General features: G+C 44.0%; 1 protein-coding gene across 2 annotated transcripts in view; it reads right to left on the bottom strand.

Annotated features, from left to right (window-relative positions):
• Positions 1-22989, bottom strand: part of LPIN2 (lipin 2) — a 599770-nt gene that overhangs the window by 180583 nt on the left and 396198 nt on the right. For both annotated transcript variants that reach the window (XM_069219965.1, XM_069219964.1), the window contains exon 14: positions 22499-22646. In XM_069219965.1, coding sequence (XP_069076066.1) covers positions 22499-22646 — 148 coding nt within the window. The remainder of the gene's footprint in view (positions 1-22498; positions 22647-22989) is intronic.

Here is a 22989-nt window from a genome sequence, read left to right as displayed (position 1 = left end):
CAAGGTTAGTTGATGACTCAGATGTCTGGAAACCAAGCATGCAGGGACTGCCTCAGCCAGAGACTGCAAACATGCTCAGTAGACTGAGACAATTATACAAGGTTCTCTCGCTCTCTGTAACTGACATAGCAGCTTTCAACTCCTGAAATTCGTAGATTGCATACAATGCTGTCAGTTCCACTGTATGCACATGAAATGTGTATACCACCTAACAAAGAAATGGCCACTCACTGAGGGGTTTCAAAATAAAGTCACACAGTGATTGGCCATGTTCTGGTAACCTTCCTGCTTCCACACTGCCTGCCTCACATTGTGAGGGGGCTGCAGGGTTGCACTGACAATGCTGCTCCCACGTTCTTTATTAAAATAAGTAGCATGAAAACAGTGCAGGATTGGCTGGGCAGGTGAACACAGCGCATCATAGGAGGACATGGTTATGTGTCTGCAGGCCTCCTCGTCTCTGACAGCACAGGTTGGAAGAGCTGAACTACATGTTGAGCTGACCATGGCAAAGACTGGTGAGGCCGACATGTGCACTTCACTTTCCGGCACCTGCCAAGCTTGCTGCCAATGATTATGTTTGGCCATGCCCAATTACACTACCAGTGCTGTGATGTTATGTCACTGCACTCCAGCATTGATCCAATTTAATTATGCATGAAATTAAAGGGAAAACTACAAGAAAATGTCTTATGTTATGGCTTATACAGTGGAGAGGCAACACTGTAAAACCCCAGTGCATGAGCCACTATGAGTTACAACTTTAGAGCATTCATGCTAGCAAACTAATCTTTCCATACAGCAGTATTAAGGTGGCACTTTGGGACTACTGTATAATATTTAGAAGATGCCATAGTATTTTCCCTACAACATGTATGAGTTGAGAACAAGCTGGCTGAAGGAAATTTCATTTTTGGTGCATTCAATGTGCTGCAATCTATTCTCATACTGTCTAAAAACGGATCTTCTATAAGATTATTGAGCTGTATTAGTGGTTAGTAGTCATTTTGGAAATTCATAAAGCAAAACACCCCTGCAAGTACTTCCAAAATACACCTGCCATCAGACATCACTGAAAGTTCCAAACAAACCCGTCAGTAATTTCAGTGAGACTGACTCTGAGACTGTTGGGACTCATGGCCTCCTGCATCCTGCTGACGACACATGCCAGATGGCATATGCAGGCTCTGCACTGGGACCCGAAGTTCCAGTGGGCACAGCATCAGATGAAACTGTCCTACATGGTCCAGATCACGCAAACTGCAAAAGATCTGCTGTGGTGGTTAACGAACCGCAGTTGGGTCAGAGGCAGATCTCTGTCCCTTCCCAGACCAGATCTCACAGAAGTGACAGATGTCACTCCTGGGATGGGGTGGCCATCTGGGAGAGGTGTAGATCAAAATACTTATCCAGCAGGATCCGGAACCCTCATCAGTCTGCTGGAGCTCCTACTGGCATTGAAAGCCTTTCTACCTTCCATTAAGTGTATACCAAAGGTATTCCACTGAAAATGGAGGACTTTAAAATAAGACATGCCAGAATTCTCAAAAAATGGCTGCGGACCAAGTAAAAACTGTCTCCTTCCCACCAGAAGCAGCTGCTAGAATTCCTTCTCTAAACTAAATATAAATGGTGAAAGGTGACAGAAAATGCCTGAGACAAATACAGAGAGTAAATGCCACCACAGAAAAGTATCTGAATTGGGTAAGTCTGAGTCTAGCAGAAATAGCCATCCGTATGGGGGCCAGTTTTGCTTCATCTCAATTATTGTCATTCAGGACTCCATGGTAAGCGACTAGCATAGCCACTGGTGTCTTCATAGACAGACTTCAAAGACCATGACTAGCACTAAGAAGAAATGCTTTATTGGGTTCAGGTCACTGTCATCACTAATAATTGTCTTCGATTAAGTATCCATATCAATTTGAGGAGATGGAGCTAGGTCAAACAGAGCGCTACCCATCCCTTTTTGCACTGTTGGAGTATCTGTAAGGCTTTTTTTGAGGGGGCAGGTGCAATTAGTGGTTAATGGCTGTATCCAGTGTGGTACCATTAAACACCGATGTCCTAGGGACATGATACTGGTGCTCTCCAATTTGAGAACTAGGGGTTTGAAACTCTGATTCAGAATTATTAAAAAATAAGACCAAATAACATCAATGACCAGTCAGTGTTTTATTTTAAAAACAGTTAAAGGGCCTTATTGACAGGTAAGTGCAATAGATGTCACCCCTGAAGGACAAGTTACTTAACTTTGTTAAAACCTTATCCGGTAGAGCGTACATCTAGGTGCAGATACCTTACCTGTGATTTCTCTCCAGAAATCAGCCTGGATCCGGAAGACTTTTTTCCAGCAGTGCTGGTGTGCGTCGGTAGGTGCTGTTGATTGGCTTAGTGTCCATCGTTGATGTGATCTGCGCTGGAAATGACTCTGTGGTTCCTATACAGGCACAACCAAGGCGCACTGATGTCCATTTCTTTTTAAGATTTACTCAGCAGAAGCGCAGAGCCATGAAGAACACTTACCACTGGTGTGTCAAAACCAGGGCCCTGAAAGGGAAGTCCCTGCCCCAGAAATCTGTTCACACAGCAGGAAAATAGGTGGGTCGGTAAGGAATCTGCAGCTAGATATAGTCTCTTCCAGATAAGGCATTACTGAAAGTAAGTAACTTGTCCATCTGATAGAGACTTCTAGCTGCAGATTCCTTACCTGAATACATTCCCAAGCAATACCATCACCGGAGGAGGGTCTGCGAACCAATTTCAAACGAGAAAGGCCTGCATGACTGAACAGGCAAAGTGCCCATCCCTATGGACCTGACTGTCCAGGCAGTAGTGTTTGGTAAATGTGTGCAGAGAGGCCCACGCTGTGGGCTGGCAGATGGCCACGAATGGAACTTTGCGTACTAACACAGTGGTCGCAGCTTTAGCTCTGGTGGAAAAAGCCTGCAAACCTTCAGGAGGTTGCTTTTTGGCCAGTGCGTAGCAGATCTTGATGCAGAGCACAACACGAAGAGAGATGACTCGCTTCCGCACCGCGACCTTTCTTTGTACCCACATACCCCACAAAGAGTTTGTCATCCATCCACAACTCATGGGTACAATAAAGCTACAACGCCAACACTCTTTTTGGGTCCAGGTGATGGAGTCCCTCTTCTTCCTTAAAAGGAGGTGCAGGTGCGCAAAATGTACGCAGGGTGACTGACTGGCATACACAAAAAGGCTTGACCACTTCTGGCAGAAGTGAGACCCTTGGGCGAAGCACCACTTTGTCAGGGTATAAAGAGAGTTAGAGCGGCTAAGATGATAAGATCTGTAACTCACTCACTCTGGGTGCAGGTGTAATTGCCCCAAGGAAGGATGTTTTCAACGTGAAAAGACTGATGAGACAATTGTGGAGGGGCTCGAATGGAGCTACCATAAAAAGAAGTCAGAACCAAATTAAGATTCCACTGGGGCATAATGAATGGAGAAGGAGGGAATAGATGAGTAAGACATTTGAGGAACCTATGTACAACAGGAGACGTAAACAAAGATGGTTGATCACAACCTCAAAAAAGCAAAAATGGCAGATAAATAGCCCCTAAGAGTGCCCAAGGCAGAGCCCTGCTGGGCAAGGGAAAGAATAAAAAGTAAAACCTCAGAGGGAGAGAGAGAGGCAGACAGGGGGATTTTTCTCCACACAATAGAACAAATTTCTTCGAATGGCAGGCATAAACCACCTTGGTGGAGGGACATCTGGGTGTCAAGATGGCATTACAGACTTCGGGAGGAAGGTCAAAAGCTGTCAACTGCTGCCACTTAATCTCCAATCAAGAAAGCAGGGAGTGGACAGGTTCAGATGAAGAACCCTCCCTGGCTGCTACAACAGAAAAATCCTCCCGAAGAGTTAGTCTAATCGGAGGATTGATGGATTGAGGATTGAGCTACAAGGATGACTTGGGCTTGGTAGTTATTGATCTTCCTGAGAACTCTGGGCAGGAATGTTGTGGGTGGGAAGGCGTACATGAGGCCTGAGTTTGACTTGAGACTAAAAGTGTCTCAGAGCGAAAGCCACCTTGGAAACTGCAGTGCGCAAAACTGCTGACATTTGTATTTTTGGCAGAGGCAGGCAGATCTAACCAAGTCTCTCCTCACTGCTGAAAGAAACCTTGCACCACCTCTGGATGAAGACACCATTTGTGATCTACTAGGCATCTTCAGTTGAGTTCATTTGCACTGGTGTTCAGAGAGCCCGCCAGATGTTGAACCACCAGGGACCTGCTGTTTCCAACCATGTCCAGACGTGCAAAGCCTCTTGACAAAGGGTTCACAACCCCACTCAACCCTGTTTGTTGCTGTTGCAGTATCACATGGCAGTTGTACTAGTTTCCAGTAGGAGCTCCAGCAGACTGATGAGGGTTCCGGATCCTGCTGGATAAGTCTTTTGATCTACACCTCTCCCAGATGGCCACCCCATCCCAGGAGTGACATCTGTCACTGCTGTGAGATCTGGTCTGGGAAGGGACAGAGATCTGCCTCTGACCCAACTCCGGTTTGTTAACCACCACAGCAGATCTTTTGCAGTTTGCGTGATCTGGACCATGTAGGACAGTTTCCTCTGATGCTGCGCACACTGGAACTTCGGGTCCCAGTGCAGAGCCTGCATATGCCATCTGGCATGTGTCGTCAGCAGGAAGCAGGAGGCCATGAGTCCCAACAGTCTCAGAGTCAGTCTCACTGAAATTCAGGATAGAAGCTGAAACATTGATGATATACTTTACACAGGAGAGAGGGGGCCTCACAGCTAGCAAACTCTAAATTTTATAAGAGTTTCTAAATTACTGGTCTCAATATATACCAATGTAGAAAGGGATCTGCACCCAGGTAGAACAGTGAAACCCTTACATCACATAGATATTTTAGTAGGGTCCTCATCCACTAGTACCACCACTGGCATGCTCCATCATTGGATCCTCAACCACTACACCTAGTGTGAGTGGGTGGGCTCAAGACAGTTTGTAAGCTCTCAAGAAAGTGCAAGTTAAAAAAAACCTTCATGATCCTACTTCTTGTTTATTAAGAAGACGATAATTCATTGTTTTTCTTGACTATGGCAATAGTAGCATTGTCTTCTAACTTCGAAAATGATTTTTCCTCACTGCGCAGAACAGCCTTTGCGCATCTTCCAGTGAGTTCAGCGCTTTTAACCATGTCAATAACTTCTCGTAACGGTGCTTCCCCTCTAGACCAAAGTTTCTCTTGGATATGTGGATTGGCAGTGTGCATTATAATTTGGTCTCTAATGAGTTCGTCATGAAGATTACCAAACTTGCACGACAATGCCAAATTCTTGAGTGCAGCAACGTAATCATCAACAGATTCCTCAAATTGTTGCTTCCTATGATAAAATTTAAATCGGTCAACAGCAACGCACACGGCAGGTCTAAAATACTCCGTAAGATCTTCAAGAGCAGGACTAAAAACATCTCCTTGGTCAGGTGCTCTAATCTTTTTGTTAATACTGTTGTAAATTTTCAGACCCTTTGCACCTAAACAGTGTAAAAGAATTTTATTCTTCTTTTCTGGAGTAAGTTCTTCTTCATCTTCAAAAGTAGAAATGTAATTTACAAAATATTCTCGCCACTCCTCCCATCTTAAAGTAGCTTCTCCATCTTTTGGCAAGAATGGCTCTGGAGCGCTAAGATTCCATGCATTTCCAGAAGCCATGACCAAAAATTATGATGAAACAAACTTTACAATAAATATTTTCTTGGAAAGGAGAAAATATGAACACATCCAGCCAAGTTCGCTAAGCAACTGCAAATCCTGTTTGAAAAAATGATGAAATAACCAAAAAAAAAAAAACATGCGCAGGCCTTGCGCACAAAAACAAGAGACTTGTTTGCTTGACAATGTCAGACAATTCCAAAACGCAAGAAGCGGCGCGTAGACGTTTTCAGTCTGGTTTGCTTGGCACAAAACAACTGATAAAACAAGGTATAAATCCTACCGCTGCAGCAATCACTAAGTCCTGTTGAAAACAGCCGGAAAATATCGAGTCATACAACTTCCTTGAAATCCTGCCTCCAGCTGTGAAGAAATGTGCTTGCTGGACGTGTGGGTTCTTCGTCGGGGTCGCCTACGCTCGTCGCCAATTTTGTTAAGAAGAAAACGTTACGACATTCATGTGAATTACAAGCTTTTATTCGCAACGTTAAAACGACCCTGATAACAGGACATCCGAAGCTCATCTTTCTCTTAACTGTCTTTCTCCTCAACCTCCCTTCGAACTCCCGTTGCCTAGCGATGCTCGAGCCCAGTGTAAACACGCACTGTGCGCGAGCATCGCAACAGGAGACCGCATGGTCATGTGGAGGCTCAGTCAATCAAGCTATCCTCGAACAGGCCTTCTAGTCAGCTCTACCTTGTGCAGGTCCGTTACTCCTTTTGACAAGTGCACTTCAGATTCATAGAATGCAGACCAGTGCTATTACCTTTGTGTTACAGCAAAAATGTGAGTAAGTCAGTTTGGCACACCTAGACTCAGTCTGGAGGATGGGGAGAAATCTTTCAGAGATTCTACACCTGGACTGACAATATGTTCCAACAATGGCATGCAGGTCTCACTGGGGTCAAGATGAAAAAGAAAAGCTAAGGGTCGGCTGACAGTCTGGTCTGCGTTGGTGAAGGCAAAATGCCAGAGCCGCCCGGGGGACAGCAATATTTGAAAATATGTAAGCTCCTGCAATCCTGGAGATGCATGCTGTCCCAGTAGCTGCACAGATTTTGCTGGTTTCTAGGTACACAATTTGAGTAGTTCTGACTGGTCCCGTTATGGTGTTTAGTGGACCTGACCCTCTGTCAGTGTGCCACCCACTTAATAACCCCCTAAAACATGCCCCAGGCCTGCCAGTGCAGCCACTGCATATAGGGCATCCCTAGGGTAGGCCCTAGGCAGCCCATTGGACAGGATGAATTGTAATTAAAAGGTTGGACAAGTACTTTAAGGTTTTACATGTCCTGGTAGTGAAAAACTCCCAAATTAGTTTTTTACCATTGTGAGGCCTACCTGTCCCAGAGGACAACACTGGGTTGCCTTACTACATTTAATAAGCGCTAAGTTTTGATTGGAACCAGATAAGCATTTCATGTTTGGTATCTATGGAATTGTAATTAAAAATCATCTTTAATGGTAATGTTGGATTTTAAATTACAATTTAGAAAATGTCACTTTTTGAATATTGCCATTTTCTGCCATTTGGCGCCTGCAACCTATCCTAGGTCACATGTAGCTGACAGGTAGACATTGTTTATTTCCCCTAGACCACCACACAATAGAAGGATGAGGTGTGATTAGATGTGCCTGGATGGGCCATCAACTGTCAGGACGGGGGGGGGGGGACTGGGCACAGCTCCACTTGCAACTGCTTAGGCTGTGCTCTGCCTTCACACTAAATACTTATCACTCCTGCATTGTTAATGCAGCCAGGCTAGGGGAGTCAGGAACCTTCGAACACTTGCAAGGGAATTCTCTAGAAACTTCTCCTATTTCAAAGAAGGCAACACACATCCAAACAGAAACCTCAGACCCACTCTTTAGTTCACTTTCTGGACCTGCAGAAGAACTCTCAGAGGACTACCTGTTGCTGTGGCCTGCTGTGTACCACAAGACTGCTTTGCTGCACCAAGAAGAACTGCTTTGCTGCCTGGGGCCTGTCTTGAACCCTTAGAGGCCTAATCTGCTATTTGAGCCCTGCTTCTTCACCTGAATCAAGGACTACCAGAGTGACTCCAGTGGCTAGCTTTCTGGCCTACTGTTCAGAGCCACAGGGATATAACAGGCTCCTACCATCTTGAACCCACAACTGGACCCAGCTAAAAATACCCAGATAACCAAATTCCAAAACTTGGGACTTATACAATTTTGGGCTCAAAACTGTTCTGAGAGCCAAAGGTATACTGGTACCCACCTGCTTGTCTATCAGTCCAAGGTGCATCTCCAGTCGGTCTGACTTCATCGCAGCTCTTGCTACGATCTTCTCCACAGCAGCAAATCCTGTTCAGCTGCCCTTTGCCAATCGGGTATCCTGCGCCTGGAACTCTCATCAACTACATCTTCCTGCGTCATCCTGATGGAGATTTTTGACTTCCAAAAAAGTGACTAAGCCCAAACGTAGAAATCTATACCACAACTTAATCCAGCAGCTCCCCGATGATGATGCTCTGTTCTTAGACAGAGCCTGCACTTTTTCTCAAAAATGGCTTCTAAGTCCAAAGGTAATCTCCGACCGAGCCCAAACACCTTCCTGTATCCATCCACCTGCGCTCCATCTGCATTATTTTTAACTTTGACCCCAGTCTGGATGTCCACGGTTGATGCTTTAAATTTTTAGGCGCTAGTCCTTGCTGAAAACATTTTGAAAATCTTAACTCAGGTTTGTCTGATTAGATTTTAGTTGTTTTGGTGTCAGACTTATTAACATTTACTCTATTTTTCCAATTTGGCATGGGGTTTCTCTTGTGCTGTGTTTTCACTTTATTATTGCTTGTGTGCTGCATAAATGCTCAACACAATGCCTCCAAGTTAAGCCCGACTGCTTTTTTGTGCCAACTACCCAGGGTTAAGAACAGGTTAATTTAATCACTTGTGTGGTTCACCCTGTCGGGGACTGAGGCTATTGCTTGAATAAGGATCACACCCCCTTCAACCAACAACTCAATTTCTCACAATGTGTATGGGTCTTAGACTGACGGCTGCACCTGCTGCCAAATGGATGAGCACAACAAAGGGCATAGGGATGAGTTTCACACTACTATTATGTTGTTGTAGAGCGCACTGCTACTCAGATGAGTATCCCTGCACTATTGTTAGGGGAAGAAGGGCGATCATTTGGAAAAAATTCAGGTATAGACAAAAAAAAAAAAAACTGTTACTAAGCAAATCTGGTTAAGCAATAAGATGACAGATGACAGGCCAATTAAAAGAATGCAATGATAAAACCTGAAGGTTATGTCCTGCAATGCAAATGGAATGTTAAATCGATGGAAATATGGGGTGAAGTTAAAGTGCCTTTTATCATTCAATCCCAAAGTTATCTTTTTTCAGGAAACTCATTTGAAAAATAATAATCCTGAAGTATATATTCCACAGCAGTATTCACTAGCTCTATTTGCCTCATATGGGCTGCAGTAAGAGGAGCAGCAATTTATTTAAATAGCAGAGTCGACTTGATTATAAAAGAGGTCATTAGAGATGCTCAAGGGAGATAGCTATGGCTAAAAGTATCATTATCAGGAGCTCAAGTTAATCTGGTTAATTATTACGGGCCGGTTACTGATGAAGTTGAGGCACTAATACAATTACACAATATAGCAATGAGTGCAGTGGGACCCATTATTATTTGAGGAGACTGTAACTATATTTAGGATATTACTGTAGACACCTCAAACAGCACGAACAGACAACTAAAACCTAAAACGATGAGAATCATGAATATAATAAAGGCTGACTTGCAGCTAATAAATCCTTGGAGAGAACAGCATCTGTTAATCACACAATATACTTGCTTTTCACATCCTTATAAAACAGCTTCGCAACTAGACCTTTTTCTGATGTCTCGCAGCTCGCACATGAAGGAACCATGGTTCATATATATATGGAAAATGTCACTTACCCAGTGTACATCTGTTCGTGGCATGTTGCACTGCAGATTCACATGCTGTGCACTGTTCCTGCCATCTAGTGTTGGGCTCGGAGTGTTACAAGTTGTTTTTCTTTGAAGAAGTATTTTCCAGTCACGGGACCGAGGGACTCCTCCCTTTCGGCTCCATTGCACATGGGCGTTGACTCCATCTTAGATTGTTTTCTTTATCTGCCATTTTGCACGTTCTGTCTTGCAGCATTTCTTGGTGTGACCGGTCAGGCACCCACTCAGAGTGCGGTACTGCTTTGGGACTATTCATAAGAAGAGGAATCCACAGGTAGTTGTATCCATCAGAAGAGCAAGTTACTTACCTTCGGTAACGCTTTTTCAGGTGGATACAGTAGCTACCTGTGGATTCCTCACAGTCCCACCCACCTTCCCATTGTCTGTCTGGTCAAACTAAGACGTCTTTTACTAGTTTTGTATATACGTTTTTGGGTATTTTTTTTATATAAATAAATATTATGTTTATATTGTATTTGCATTGCAATATATATATGTTGTTTTCGTGAGGTCATTTTTCACCTGTTCGCCTCAAAGGCACCTAAAAAAGGGTGAAACTGACATCAGCACGCTGACGAGGAACTCTTACTGCCACAATGACGTCAGACTGAGTCGCGTGCGGTGCCGTGCAATTGTGATGTCCTGGTCGACGTGAAGAGCTGGGAGGAACATTTCTGGCGAATGTTGGCGCATTGGGAGAATTCATAAGGTAGCTACTGTATCCACCAGAAAAAGCCTTACCGGAGGTAAGTAACTGGTTCTTTACTCCTAATTAGCAGAGTCGTTCTAGGGGAGGGGGGGAGGGGTTGTCCTGCTCCGCTTTAGTTGATCTTATATCTTCCTATTTGAGTGAACTTATTAGATAAAAAGTAATCAATTGCCTGGATTAAGAAATTCGTATTTGAGGACATTAGCCTATTAGCTACAAAACCACTTTGATCTCTATGTATTAATTATTGTGCTTTCAGGGTGATCCTGGTTGCCCATACCTTAGTTAAGTTTTTATACTCTGCATTAAGAAGACTGATTGGGCAATATGAATCAGACTTCAGCATACATTTCTCTTTTTTTTTTTTTTAGAAAAACTCACTATTATTGATTCTTTAAATGTTGAAGTTGTTTCTTCACCCTCTATTATTGCATTAAAAAAATCAGTTAAAGAAGGAACTGATTCCTCTGAGAACATTTTGTAGAATTCTGTGGGAAAGCCATCGCTACCACATGCTTTTGCCCCTGGCATTTGTTTGAGAGCTTCCTTTATTTCAGCAAACGCTATCTTCTGTGCTATATCTTTTTGATCAGTTAATAACATCCTGAGTAGTGAAATTGACTTATCATACTACTCGATCTGTGAGAGTAAGACTGAATAATTATTTTTGTATATTCTGCTATAATGCTGTATAAATACATCTATAGTCTCATCCTGTGAAACAACTGAATTTGTCTCAGAATCCCAAATTTGATAAATTTTCTGTTTATCCTGCTTTAGATGAGTAGTCAAGGCCCGATATTTGCCTATAATCTTCATAAATCTGTTCCTGATACATCTTTGAGCCATCTTTTTCCTCCAAAATAAAAAAATCTCTTATATTACATCTTGACCGATCGAGATTTCGCTTTGCAGCATCCTGGCCCCCTGCTCTTATACAGGCCTCTGTGGCCTGATATATAGCCAACTGAAGTTTTTTAACATAAAGCTCTCACTACCGATTCCAAGATGCCTTGAATGAAATTATATAACCTTGAGCTGTAGCTCTGAAAGCCTCCCATACTGAAAACAAGGATGAAGTATTTTGATTCTCCGGAAAAAACTCTTACATAAATGTTACTATGTTTATAATCCACTCCTGATTACTTAGTAGATCTATATCTAACTGCCATCTAGGTCTCTCCTTGCCGGCTGCTTCTATCTCTACTGTCATCATAATAGCTGGATGGATATATATATATATATATATATATATATATATATATATATATGGAAAATGTCACTTACCCAGTGTACATCTGTTCGTGGCATTAATCGCTGCAGATGGCATGTGTAGCTGCAGATACACATGCTGTGCATAGACTAGTAAGCAGTTATCTCCCCAAAAGCGGTGGTTCAGCCTGTAGGAGTTGAAGTAGTTTGAAATAATGTTCTTAGTACAGCTTGACCTACTGTGGCTTGTTGTGCAGTTAACACATCTACACAGTAGTGCTTGGTAAATGTATGAGGCGTAGACCATGTTGCTGCCTTACATATTTCGTTCATTGGAATATTTCCTAGAAAGGCCATGGTAGCACCTTTCTTTCTGGTTGAGTGTGCCTTTGGTGTAATAGGCAGCTCTCTCTTTGCTTTAATATAGCAGGTTTGAATGCATTTAACTCCATCTAGCAATGCCTTGTTTTGAGATTGGGTTTCCTGTATGAGGTTTTTGAAAGGCAATAAATAGTTGTTTTGTTTTTCGAATTAGTTTTGTTCTGTCAATGTAGTACAGTAGTACTCTTTTGATGTCTAATGTATGTAGTGCTCTTTCAGCTACAGAATCTGGCTGTGGGAAGAACACTGGTAATTCTACCGCTTGATTCAAGTGAAACGGTGAGATTACCTTTGGTAAAAATTTTGGATTTGTTCGTAGGACTATTTTATTTTTGTGTATTTGAATAAATGGTTCTTGTATGGTAAAAGCTTGAATTTCACTCACTCTTCTGCGCCCATGGCTTTGGCTGTATCAGTGTCTTTCTTGAGTTTCTCAATAGCAGTGTCGACTTCCGGCCCAAACAACTGCTGTTCATTAAATGGAATATTTAGCACGGCTTGTTGAATTTCCGGCTTGAACCCTGAAGTACGCAGCCATGCGTGCCTTCTTATTGTTATTGCAGTGTTTACTGTCCTTGCAGCCGTATCTGCTGCATCCATTGAAGACCGTATCTGATTATTTGAGATACTTTGTCCTTCTTCCACCACTTGTTGCGCCCTTTTTTGGAACTCTTTGGGTAAGTGTTCTATGAAATGCTGCATTTCATCCCAATGAGCTCTATCATAACGTGCCAAAAGTGCCTGTGAATTGGCAATGCGCCATTGGTTTGCTGCTTGTGCTGCAACTCTTTTGCCTGCAGCATCAAATTTGTGACTCTCCTTGTCTGGAGGTGGTGCGTCCCCTGAGGTATGAGTTCGCTCTCTTACGAGCTGCCCCGACAACTACTGAGTCTGGTGTTAATTGCGTTGTAATATAAACTGGATCTGTTGGCGGCGGCTTGTACTTCTTTTCCACCCTTGGAGTTATGGCTCTGCCTTTAACTGGGTCTTGAAAGATTTGTTTTGAATGTTTTAGCATTCCTGGGAGCATAGGTAGGCTTTGGTATTGGCTATGGGTGGAGGATAGGGTGTTAAACAAAAAGTCATCCTCAATTGGTTCGGAATGCAAGGTGACGTTGTGAAAAGCAGCTGCCCTTGCGACCACCTGTGTGTAAGATGTACTGTCTTCAGGTGGTGAAGGCCTTGCAGGGTACGAATCTGGGCTGTTGTCCGATACCGGAGCATCGTAAAGGTCCCATGTATCGGGATCGTCCAGATACATTGTAGTATGAGCTGGGAAGTGCATTAGTGGTGGAGTTGTTACTGGTGATGCGTGCATTGATGGTGGTGGAGACAGTGGTGGAGTTGTTTTCCTTGCCACCTTTGCCTGTGGCTGCTTGTCTTTTTGTTGAAAGGCAAGTTTTCTTTTTATTTTAATTGGGGGAAGAGTGGTTATCTTCCCTGTGTCCTCATGAATGTGAAGCCTTCTCTGTGTATAATCTGGCTCTACAGCTTCAAGTTCCTCTCCGAATCTATGCTTTTGCATTTGGGAGGTTAATCCTTGTTACTCTGTATAGGAACCTGTTTTCGGCTCCGAGGCTGGATGTTTCGGAACCAAAAAAATTTCGGACGTCTTTTTAGGCTCCGAAGAAACCTTTTTTTATTTTCGGCGTGGTGTCTCGGTGCCGAAATTCTTCGGTGCCGCTGTCTCGGTGCCGAATCTTCTCGGAGCCGCTGTCTCGGCTCCGAGGTTGCTGTGTGGCGGTATCTTGACCGGAGTCGGATGACTTCGACACCAGCATGCCCTTTTTTGGTGCCTTGGATCGGTCACCTAATTTTCGGGTTAAGCCATGGCCTGTTGGCGGTGGCGTTCCCTGGGCTTTTGTTGACTTCTCGTGAGTCTTGATTTTCGACGTCTTACTCACGGTTTTCGGCGTTTCTTTGGCGTCGAGCTCTTCAGAGTCCGACTTGTGGATGGAGAAAGCTTCTTCTTCTTCCTCGAAACGCTCTTGTCCTGTCGGCGTGGACGCCATATGCAGTCTTCTGGCTCTTCGGTCTCTTAATGTTTTTCTCGACCGAAACGCTCAACAGGCTTCACAAGTATCCTCCTTGTGCTCGGGAGACAAGCACAAGTTACAGACCAAATGCTGATCCGTATACGGATACTTGTTATGGCATTTTGGGCAGAAGCGGAATGGGGTCCGTTCCATCAGCCTTGAAGTCGCACGTGGCCGGGCCGACATCAGACAAAAGTCTAGTCTTGAAGCTGTTTTATAACGATTTGAAAAGCAAGTATATTGCCTCTATATATATGTTCGATGGCATGTGTAGCTGCAGATACAGAGCCAGCTTCCTACAGTATCCCTACACTAGGGCTCGTTAACCACTAGTCAGAAGAAATTATTTAGAAAGACAGATTGAACAGCCCAGTTTTAAGCCTCTATCTGAAGGAACCTTCATCTTTAGGGGACCTCAGATCAAGAGGAAGAGCATTTCAGCTATAAGCGGCAAGAGCTGAAAAGAAGAGCTGCCCCATTTGTTATTTTTGTTTTTTGGCACAACAGCCAAAAGAGCATCAGAGGAATGCAGAGTTCTCACTGGAAGGTAGTGTACGAGTCTGTTAGCCAGGTAGCTCTAGGGGGTAGCACAAGTACCTTGATGTGAACTCTCTCAAGGATAGGCAATCAGTGAAATTCCTTAAGGTAAAACATGATGGATGATTTGAATCCTATTATTGATCAAGTTAAAGGAGATTTCCAATGCTGATCCCAATTAAACTTGTCACTTTGGGGAAGAATCCACATTATTATAAAAATGAATACAATCCCTACATTTAATCTCTTTGGCATGATTCCTTCACCTGACACCAAAAACTTTTTAAAACAACGTCTTCTACGAGATCTTGTTTTATCTGTGGTGATAGTAAACCTTGTCTTTGTGGTTTAAAATTACATTCTTCATTAAAAGGTGGTCTACGTCTTCCACTTTAGAATATTATCGGATAGTGCAACAGTTCGAAATTTCAACATACCAGACTATCCCATTATGGATTAAACTTGAACAATTCCTTCCTAAAACAAATACTCCACTTGCTATGTTATACTAAAAATCCCTGTGTTACTCTTCTCAGATAGCCTGTGAAAAAGCACATAATATTACTAAATCCTACGTTCGATTGCGCTCTCAAGCCCCACTGAGAAACAATGCTGGTATTAAATTTATGGGGAAATAACTTATTTGGAATATCAAGATTAAGCATAAAATAAATGAAATCTCCAACATGTTTACACAACAAAATACTTTAAAATCCTTTGAAAATCTACAAAAAAAATTTAATTTTCCTAAGTCACTAGTCAACAATTATAATCAATTAAGACATGCAATTAATTCTACTTTGACTGAATCTCAGGAAATAATCCATCACTCACCAATCGCACAATTCATTCATACTTGAGAAAAAAAAGAGAGAGACTTGAGAGAGCATTTGTAACCTGAAATAGCAGCGAGGTCAACTAGTTCTCCAGTATTGGCATCTTTCATAAATTCACATACGATCCACCCTCCTCTCCGGAGAGGTTTACCCTTGTTTCCTCATTTACACCTTTATCACACTTGCGCTAGAAAATCTGAGGAACTCAGCCTCTCTTGGGAAGGTGCTGGAAGTTGCTGTCGGTTGATTGGTTGTGACCTAGGTTTGGTTCTTTTTTTTTTTTAACAAAAGGATATGGATAGGCTATTGCAGTGGCTACAAACACACAGGGGGTTATTCTAACTTTGGAGGAGTGTTAATCCGTCCCAAAAGTGACGGTAAAGTGACGGATATACCACCAGCCGTATTACGAGTTCCATAGGATATAATGGACTCGTAATACGGCTGGTGGTAAATCCGTCACTTTTGGGACGGATTAACACCTCCTCCAAAGTTAGAATAACCCCCACAGTGTGTTGGGTGGTGTAGGGGAGAACAAGTCTTATAGCCCGTTCAATGTACGCTGGTTAAGCGCTTGCCGTAGTGCAAGAGGATGTATGGGTGTGACGGGTGGCTAGACCTAAGAGGGAGTTTCCCTTACGGACTAGGTGGTCTCAAACACAGTGTCATGCTTCATCATATGACCACCTAGCCACACCCAGGTAAGATGAGACTACCTGGGCGGACTCTACCTAGCTGTTAAAAGAACTTCAGAGGAAGTGCTGAGATTTAATCTTGCTGGATAATACAAGGGATCCAGATAAGGGTAGTGAAAGACAAAATTACCTTACAAATCACCTTTTTAGTTAAGAAATTTAATGTAGGTGTTTGTAGATAAAAGTAAAAACTGGGATGGGGACTCCTTTGAGTATGATCCCGGAGGGCTGATTAATATCAATTATGCTCACGTGTGCCTCAGCTGAAGCGTAGATGCTGTGAAACTTCCGGAGGACTCTGCCATATCCCTTTACATTTTCCAGGTAGGCCTATTTTCTTTGAGCTCTTACCTTTCTTAACTAAACATACAACTCTGCTCCTCACCTTTAGGGATCCTTGACCCAGATGAATGCCCCAGACCTTTGTGGCTCTTAGTGTGGGCAGAAACATGTTGGCTCCCATTTTTGAGACCCCTTGAGTCATCATACAACCTAATAGAATTAAAGAGAACACAGGTGAAAACCACCCTCCACGGTGCTGTCCTGATTTGCAGAACAACTTGGCACCGAATGGGCTAACTGTACTGGATGCCGGATAGCCCCTGAAGTAAATAAATTCCTGAAACACTGCTTTTAAACTGTCCCCTGTATTCCTAAAGTACAGTACAATGTCATCCGAGTAAATCTAAACCAAAATATGTCTGGTTGGTGATCGGATGGCATATTGATGATGCTGCCGAAGTTTGGCAGCCAATGGCTCAATCGCGAGGGCAAATAACAGGGGTGACAAAGGGCAACCCTGTCAGGTACCCCCTGATGTTGGCAAATGACACAGAAAACATCCCATTAGTTTGGATTTGTGCAGTAGGTTGGAATGTACGATCCACGCCAAATGGGGGTGGAGGGGGAAGGGGGGAGCCCATTCTCTGGAGCACAACCTTCAGGTAATTCTACTCAAACGAATCAAAAGCCTTTGTGGCTTTTCGAAATACTGCCGCAGCTGAGATATCTCACCAGAAATGTCATAAGGGCTGAGGCGACTTGCCAGAACCTTTGCTAGTATTTTACTGTCATAGTTTATAAGTGCGAAAGGCCTGTACGAGTCACAGATATCTGTTTGCTTGTTAGGTTTAAGCAGGGTGACAATCATGGCCTCTCTCACGGAGGAAGGAAGAGCACAATTTTCTTTTGCTTCATTGTAGATCACTTTCAGCATAGGTATGAGATTACTGATATAAGTTTTATAAAATTCTGCCGGTAAGCCGCCCGCCCAGGGGCTCTACCCAACTGCAATTGCATCACTGCCTCACTTATCTCATCGTCCCCTGTATCAGACGTCAAAAATTCCCTATGCGCATTGCTAATCCACCCCAATGCTACATCCATCCTACCTCTCCTGCCCTTGTTGAGGTTTATAGCTTGCTATAATAGGCCTCGAACACTTGCAATATGTCTGAAGTGTCTCGTACTGGGGGGTCCCGTCTGCATCCTTGAACGCAAAAATAGTATTTGCAGAGTGGGATGTACGCAGCATAGTGGTCAGTGCATGCCCAGGTCTTTCCTCCTCCCCCTATGCACTTGCCCGCACATGTTTGTCTCTATTTAGGCATTCATGCTCTGCAGTTTCTTGGAATTTTTTCAAAGCGGCTCTGATTTATTGAGCTACCCCTAAATCCTCAGGCGCCCTTAGCTGGGGCGCCAGTGATTTTTATGTCTCCTTCCAGTCGTTTAAGTGTGTTCCTAAAGGGTTGTAGGACACCTCTGCTCTTGGCTAGACAAAAGCATCTAATTGTGACTCTGAAGGCCTCCTAGACAGTGCTTACCATGTGCACTCAGTCTCAATTTCCAGGGAAGAAGTCTTGGATTTCTTGCTGCAACTCCTCTCTGAAGGGCGTATTTAGAAGGACCCTCTGGGAAAGTCTCCAGTGTGCGAGAGACATGATGGTCACTTGTGGGCTGAACTTCAGCAAAACCGGGGAATGATCTGAATATGTGCACACCAAATGCATGACAATGTACCCAGGGCCCCAGTGGAAAGTTCCCTCTGCCTTTAGTGGGGTCAATATGCGCCAGGAGTCCACCAGCCCCTGCTCCGACATAATGTCCGGACATGACATGCAACTGGGAAGCTTTTCTTTGTCCAGCTCTGCATTTAGGGTCAGACTGAAGTCTCTCCCCAGAGTATATTTGTAGACCCGATATCAGCCAAGTGGCCACAGAGCCTATCAAAGAACATGGGGTCATCAATATTAGGACCATAACAGTTGACTACAGTGAGGGGGGGGGGGGGGGGTTTGTTCAATTCGGCACCAAATTATGGTATATCGTCCCTGTATGTCATTACAAGTGCCCTGAGGTATGTATGGTGTGCCTTTTCATATCAGTACTGCCATGCCGTGGGATTGAGATGAGTAAGTAGCAAATTGCCTCTAAGAGGCCCACTATGTACATAGTGTGATGCTTGCTGTGTCACTGAAGTGTGTTTCTTGTAATAGTGCCAAATGTACATTGTGTCTGTCTAAGTGGGTGAGGATGTGTCGGATTTTGTGGGGATTTCCCAGGCCTCTCACTTTCCATGTGAGACGATTAATATATAGGTTAGGGGAAATAGTCATCATGCTTCTGTCCCTGTTAGTTGTTGGGGCCCGTTCAGTGGACAGATGGGAGGATATTTTGTCACATAACAAGAGTGTTAATATGGTGTAGCATGCATCAGGAAACAACCAGTAAGATCCCTGTCCCCACTGCCACCTACATTGGCAGCCCTAATCTGCCAGGAATAAGATTCCTCCCAATCCCAAAGAACAAAAGAAAAAAAAAAAAAAACACTGTGAAACACCAAGGTGTTCGACCCTGCAAAGAGATGATGGTCTGATTAAAACTGATCAAATTCAGTTATAGACAACAAAATCAGGGCGATCCTGTGGTGTGGTCACCAAGAGAGTTGTGTGATAATCCTCATCAGTGCGAGGGGGTCCGGGGGTTGCTTGAAGTGCCCCAGACAGATCTGAGAGAGTTTCGTAAGAAACTGTAGACCAGTCAGCCACTGTTGGTGCATGTTCAGTGATAACAATTGATATAAGTGTTCATAGCAACCTTTCAGCCATGTTCCACTGTAAACTCCAGTCATATGTTGTCAGACCAACCAATGCATGATAGGTAATCTCCCAACAAAACTGGATTCGTCCTCGCACAGTAGTTCGCCCTTGTTCAGAGGAGACTAGGGCGTGGAGTGAGATGACGCATGGGCCTTGGGAAGGGCCTGTGAAGCATTTTGTTTCAAATATTCACCTGCTTGTTGTGGAGAGTTGAAAATGTGTTCTTTGCCCTGGTGAGAGATTCGTAGGCAATGTTGGCTTGACAAAGCTTCTGTTTGATAGGGAGAATCTTTGTGCGCACCTCCTGCACTGCAATGGTGAAATCTGGGTAGATGGCCGCTGCGTTGCCCTCAAACTGCAGCTGCCTTTTTTGCTGGGCCAGACGTAGAGTGGCATCCCTGTCTTGATAGTTCATAGGTCTAATGGTTATGGGTCCAAGGGAAGTGGCAGGCAGAGGTTTTGTCAGCGCACAGTAAGCTCTTTCAACTATCTGCATCTTTGCGAAAGAGTCGACTCTGAAGAGAGAGGTCAATAGGTGCTCAACAAACCCTCAATTAGGCCCGCATTCAGGGAACTCCATTATTGGTAGGTTATTTCTATAGGATCTGGCTTCCAAATCCTTGTTTTTTGTGGATATTAGTTTGAGTACTTTTTCCATATTTAGTAGTTGCTCTATCCGTATCGCCTTTGTGTCCTCAACTGTGAAGACTGTATGTTCAGCTGCTGTTGTTCCAGTTCATTAGTGATTGTGTTAATTCTCATGCTCATATTGTCCATTTTGCACTCAACGGGTGTTGGGCTTTGTTGCATGGCTACAAGTAAGGTTTTTACATTGGGTATAGTACCCTCATTCACCATCAATATTTCCTCCAGGGCCTCAGCATCTGACCCGCTCCCCTGAGTGCGGGTCGGTCTGTGGAAGTCGAAAGGCAATTTAGTTTGGCGGTCATCCATCGTTTTTGTGGTGCAGCGTGTTCGTAAACTAAAACCCAGACCGAAGACACCATCAGCAACAGATACAGAGCAGTTGACTGTGTTCTGGATTGCTGTGGGATCGTTCCCAGAGTCCTAGGATCTAGGGGTCCCGCCTCACCTCAGTCAGAGGGGCGCAAGCATACCCAGTCGACAGAGGCGAGATGGTTTGTGTCATGTAAAGCACCCCCATTCTAAGAGGTGCAGGCCCAGAGGCTCTTGCTGCTATGACAATCCCAGCTACTTGGCCAAAGATCAAGTCTGAGCACGAATGTTCATCCTTGACGACGTGTGGTTAGGCGAGAAGGACACAATCGATGGTTCACAAAAGGGTGCTTGTTTCTGGTTATACTACTTTTATATTCTGAGCTTTGAGCTGGGTCCAGGATCGTCTGCCAAATGCACGCAATGTAGAAGGCAATGACCGGTTGGTACTACTAGGGGTAAACCGCTGTGTGGAGGAAAAACAATATTGGGGGGAGGGGGTGTCTCCAACCCCTCTGTGCCCATCAGTCTTTCCATATCCAGACTATATTCCCCCAATGCCAAGGCCTCATTCAGTGTGTGCCTCGAAGCTCTAATGTCTCCGCCATGTGAGCCCAAACGGCTGAAGAAGGTGCGTCCGACCACTCTCGTAGGGCCACAACAAATGGCCTTGAGGCCCCAGACAAAAGGGTGCAAAGCATGGCTCCTTTCCAGCTTGCCAGGGCTGGGTGCACACACAGGCCACCAAGCTATCACACAAGCAGAGATGTCTCGATGCGCCCGGCCTGAAAGCCGTCGCAGAAGGTATGCATTAATGGGGGCAGAGGCTATTAATATTTTTTTACGGCGGAGAATGTTGTGGCGGCCGCGCTCACCTCCCTTGACTATGTCAATGCCGGGCTGCAGGTCTCAGGCGCTGCCTGCACTCTGTGTCCGCCATCTCCCTCCTTCATAGCCTCTGTGGCCCCAAGCTGCAGCCCACTCCTCCACCATGTCCACAGCCTGTCACAAAAGATCCATCGTCCGCAGGGCCCTAGATATTCTGCGTGGACGCAGCAAAGGGGTCTCAGGCTGTTGTGTCAGATGCTCGCTCCGGTCCTTCACAGGTCGTGCCAACAGGCCCAGCAGAGGGGTTGGCGTCCGGGCCCCACCTCTTTTGTTTGTTCTGTTGTCAGGTCCTCCGTACCCAGCAAACTTAACGGCTGGACCGACGGTCATCTCACAATGTGCTCTTTCTCTGGGACAGGGCATGCTGTGTTGTTTAAGGCTGTAGGGCCAGGATTAGGCTGGATTTAGGCCCCGGACCACAGGAGCCTCACGTTTGTGCGGCCATCTTGCTTGTCACTTCCGTTGTGCCCCCGTGGAATACTATTGTAAAGAACAGAAGTAGTCTCCTCAGTAGTGCTATTAGCCCAGCTATGATGAGGTTAAGGATGGGGTGGGTCAAGTATTACACTTCACATACAGTAGTTTGACAATTAAAAATGATCGGGTCCACAATGTGACCAGATAGATGAGTGGGTTGATTGACACACTGCTTCAAATTCCATGCAGGCATGTTGTCGCAAAGGAGACACACAAAAGGACAAACCATCACTGGATGAAGGGAATAAACTGGAAATCTTTCTCTTCCACCTAGTACACCAGTTTTAGAAAGGGTGGTACAAGGATGTCTGCTCAGTATGAAAGGACACAAATCCTGCATGTACACGATGCACATTCATCATGTCAGAGCATCCCTGAAGAAGGTGAAGGACCCATTTAAAGGGAATGGGTGGGCAGTTACATGGAGTATCCCAACAGGGGTACAAGGGATATTTTTTTGTCCCATTATTATAATCACAGTGTGACCCTTCAGGACTGTATCCAGCTTCATCGTCCGAAAGATGTTGAGGATGCCTGTGAGTGAGGGTGTGAGTAGGTGCTGAAATTGGGAGTATGTATCTTTGAGGTCATGAGTGGAGACAATAGTACCTAGTTTGAACTCCTGCAGAAAACGACATTAAGTTTGAAAGGGAGATTTTGTTTTAAAATATAGGCGAAGGATTGAAAATTATGAAATGCAACCTAATTACATGTTGACTTTACTTTAATGATATTACAGAATGACAGCAAATACAATTCACTTAAGCAGGCTATTTTGTATGATAATGTTTTCTACTTAGTCTTGCCAGTACAGTCTATTCTCACTGTAATCATAGACCTATACATGAAAAAGGACCCTTCTCAAAACACAATCAAATCCACCTAGAAAATTATTCATGGAATGCTCTGCCATTAGCAGAAAATTGCATCCATGTAGCAAAACGTTTGCAGATGAGCTTCATGACATCACAAAACCCACTCACTATTTTGTCAGATGACAGTCTAAGTGTTTTTTTGTAGGTAGTCGTGCCTCCATGGATCGGATGGTCTACTCGAGAGGGTTCACTAGCAATTGTTTCTTTTATTTCATGTGACATCTCATCGTCACTTGATGAATCATTGGCTGGCGGTCTGTGGGGAAAAAGAAGACATCTAGTCAGCAGGTCATTCATGCCATTGGTTTGTATTTTGCTTACACCCTTTGCTGCTGTAATCTATTAAGCACATATTAAAAGACTTGATCCTTCTTGAAAAGCTACACAGCACATAATATAATTATTGAATTGAGGGAAAAGTTACTTGAATACTACTCAAAATGCTATTTAATCCACATTGATGACTTGTAATATTTGGATAGCTAAATCAATATTATTTAGATGAATTTAAATGTAATTCTGAAAACAATATCTTTATCAGTTGGGACTGGAATGTCTAATGTTATTCCAACTTTTTTCCTGCAATTCTGTTTCATGAT

The sequence above is a fragment of the Pleurodeles waltl genome, chromosome 2_2 (assembly GCF_031143425.1).
Source record: "Pleurodeles waltl isolate 20211129_DDA chromosome 2_2, aPleWal1.hap1.20221129, whole genome shotgun sequence".
Taxonomy (NCBI): Eukaryota; Metazoa; Chordata; class Amphibia; order Caudata; family Salamandridae; genus Pleurodeles; species Pleurodeles waltl.
Note: the sequence above shows the minus strand (reverse complement) of the source record. Positions and strands in the feature narration are given on the sequence as shown.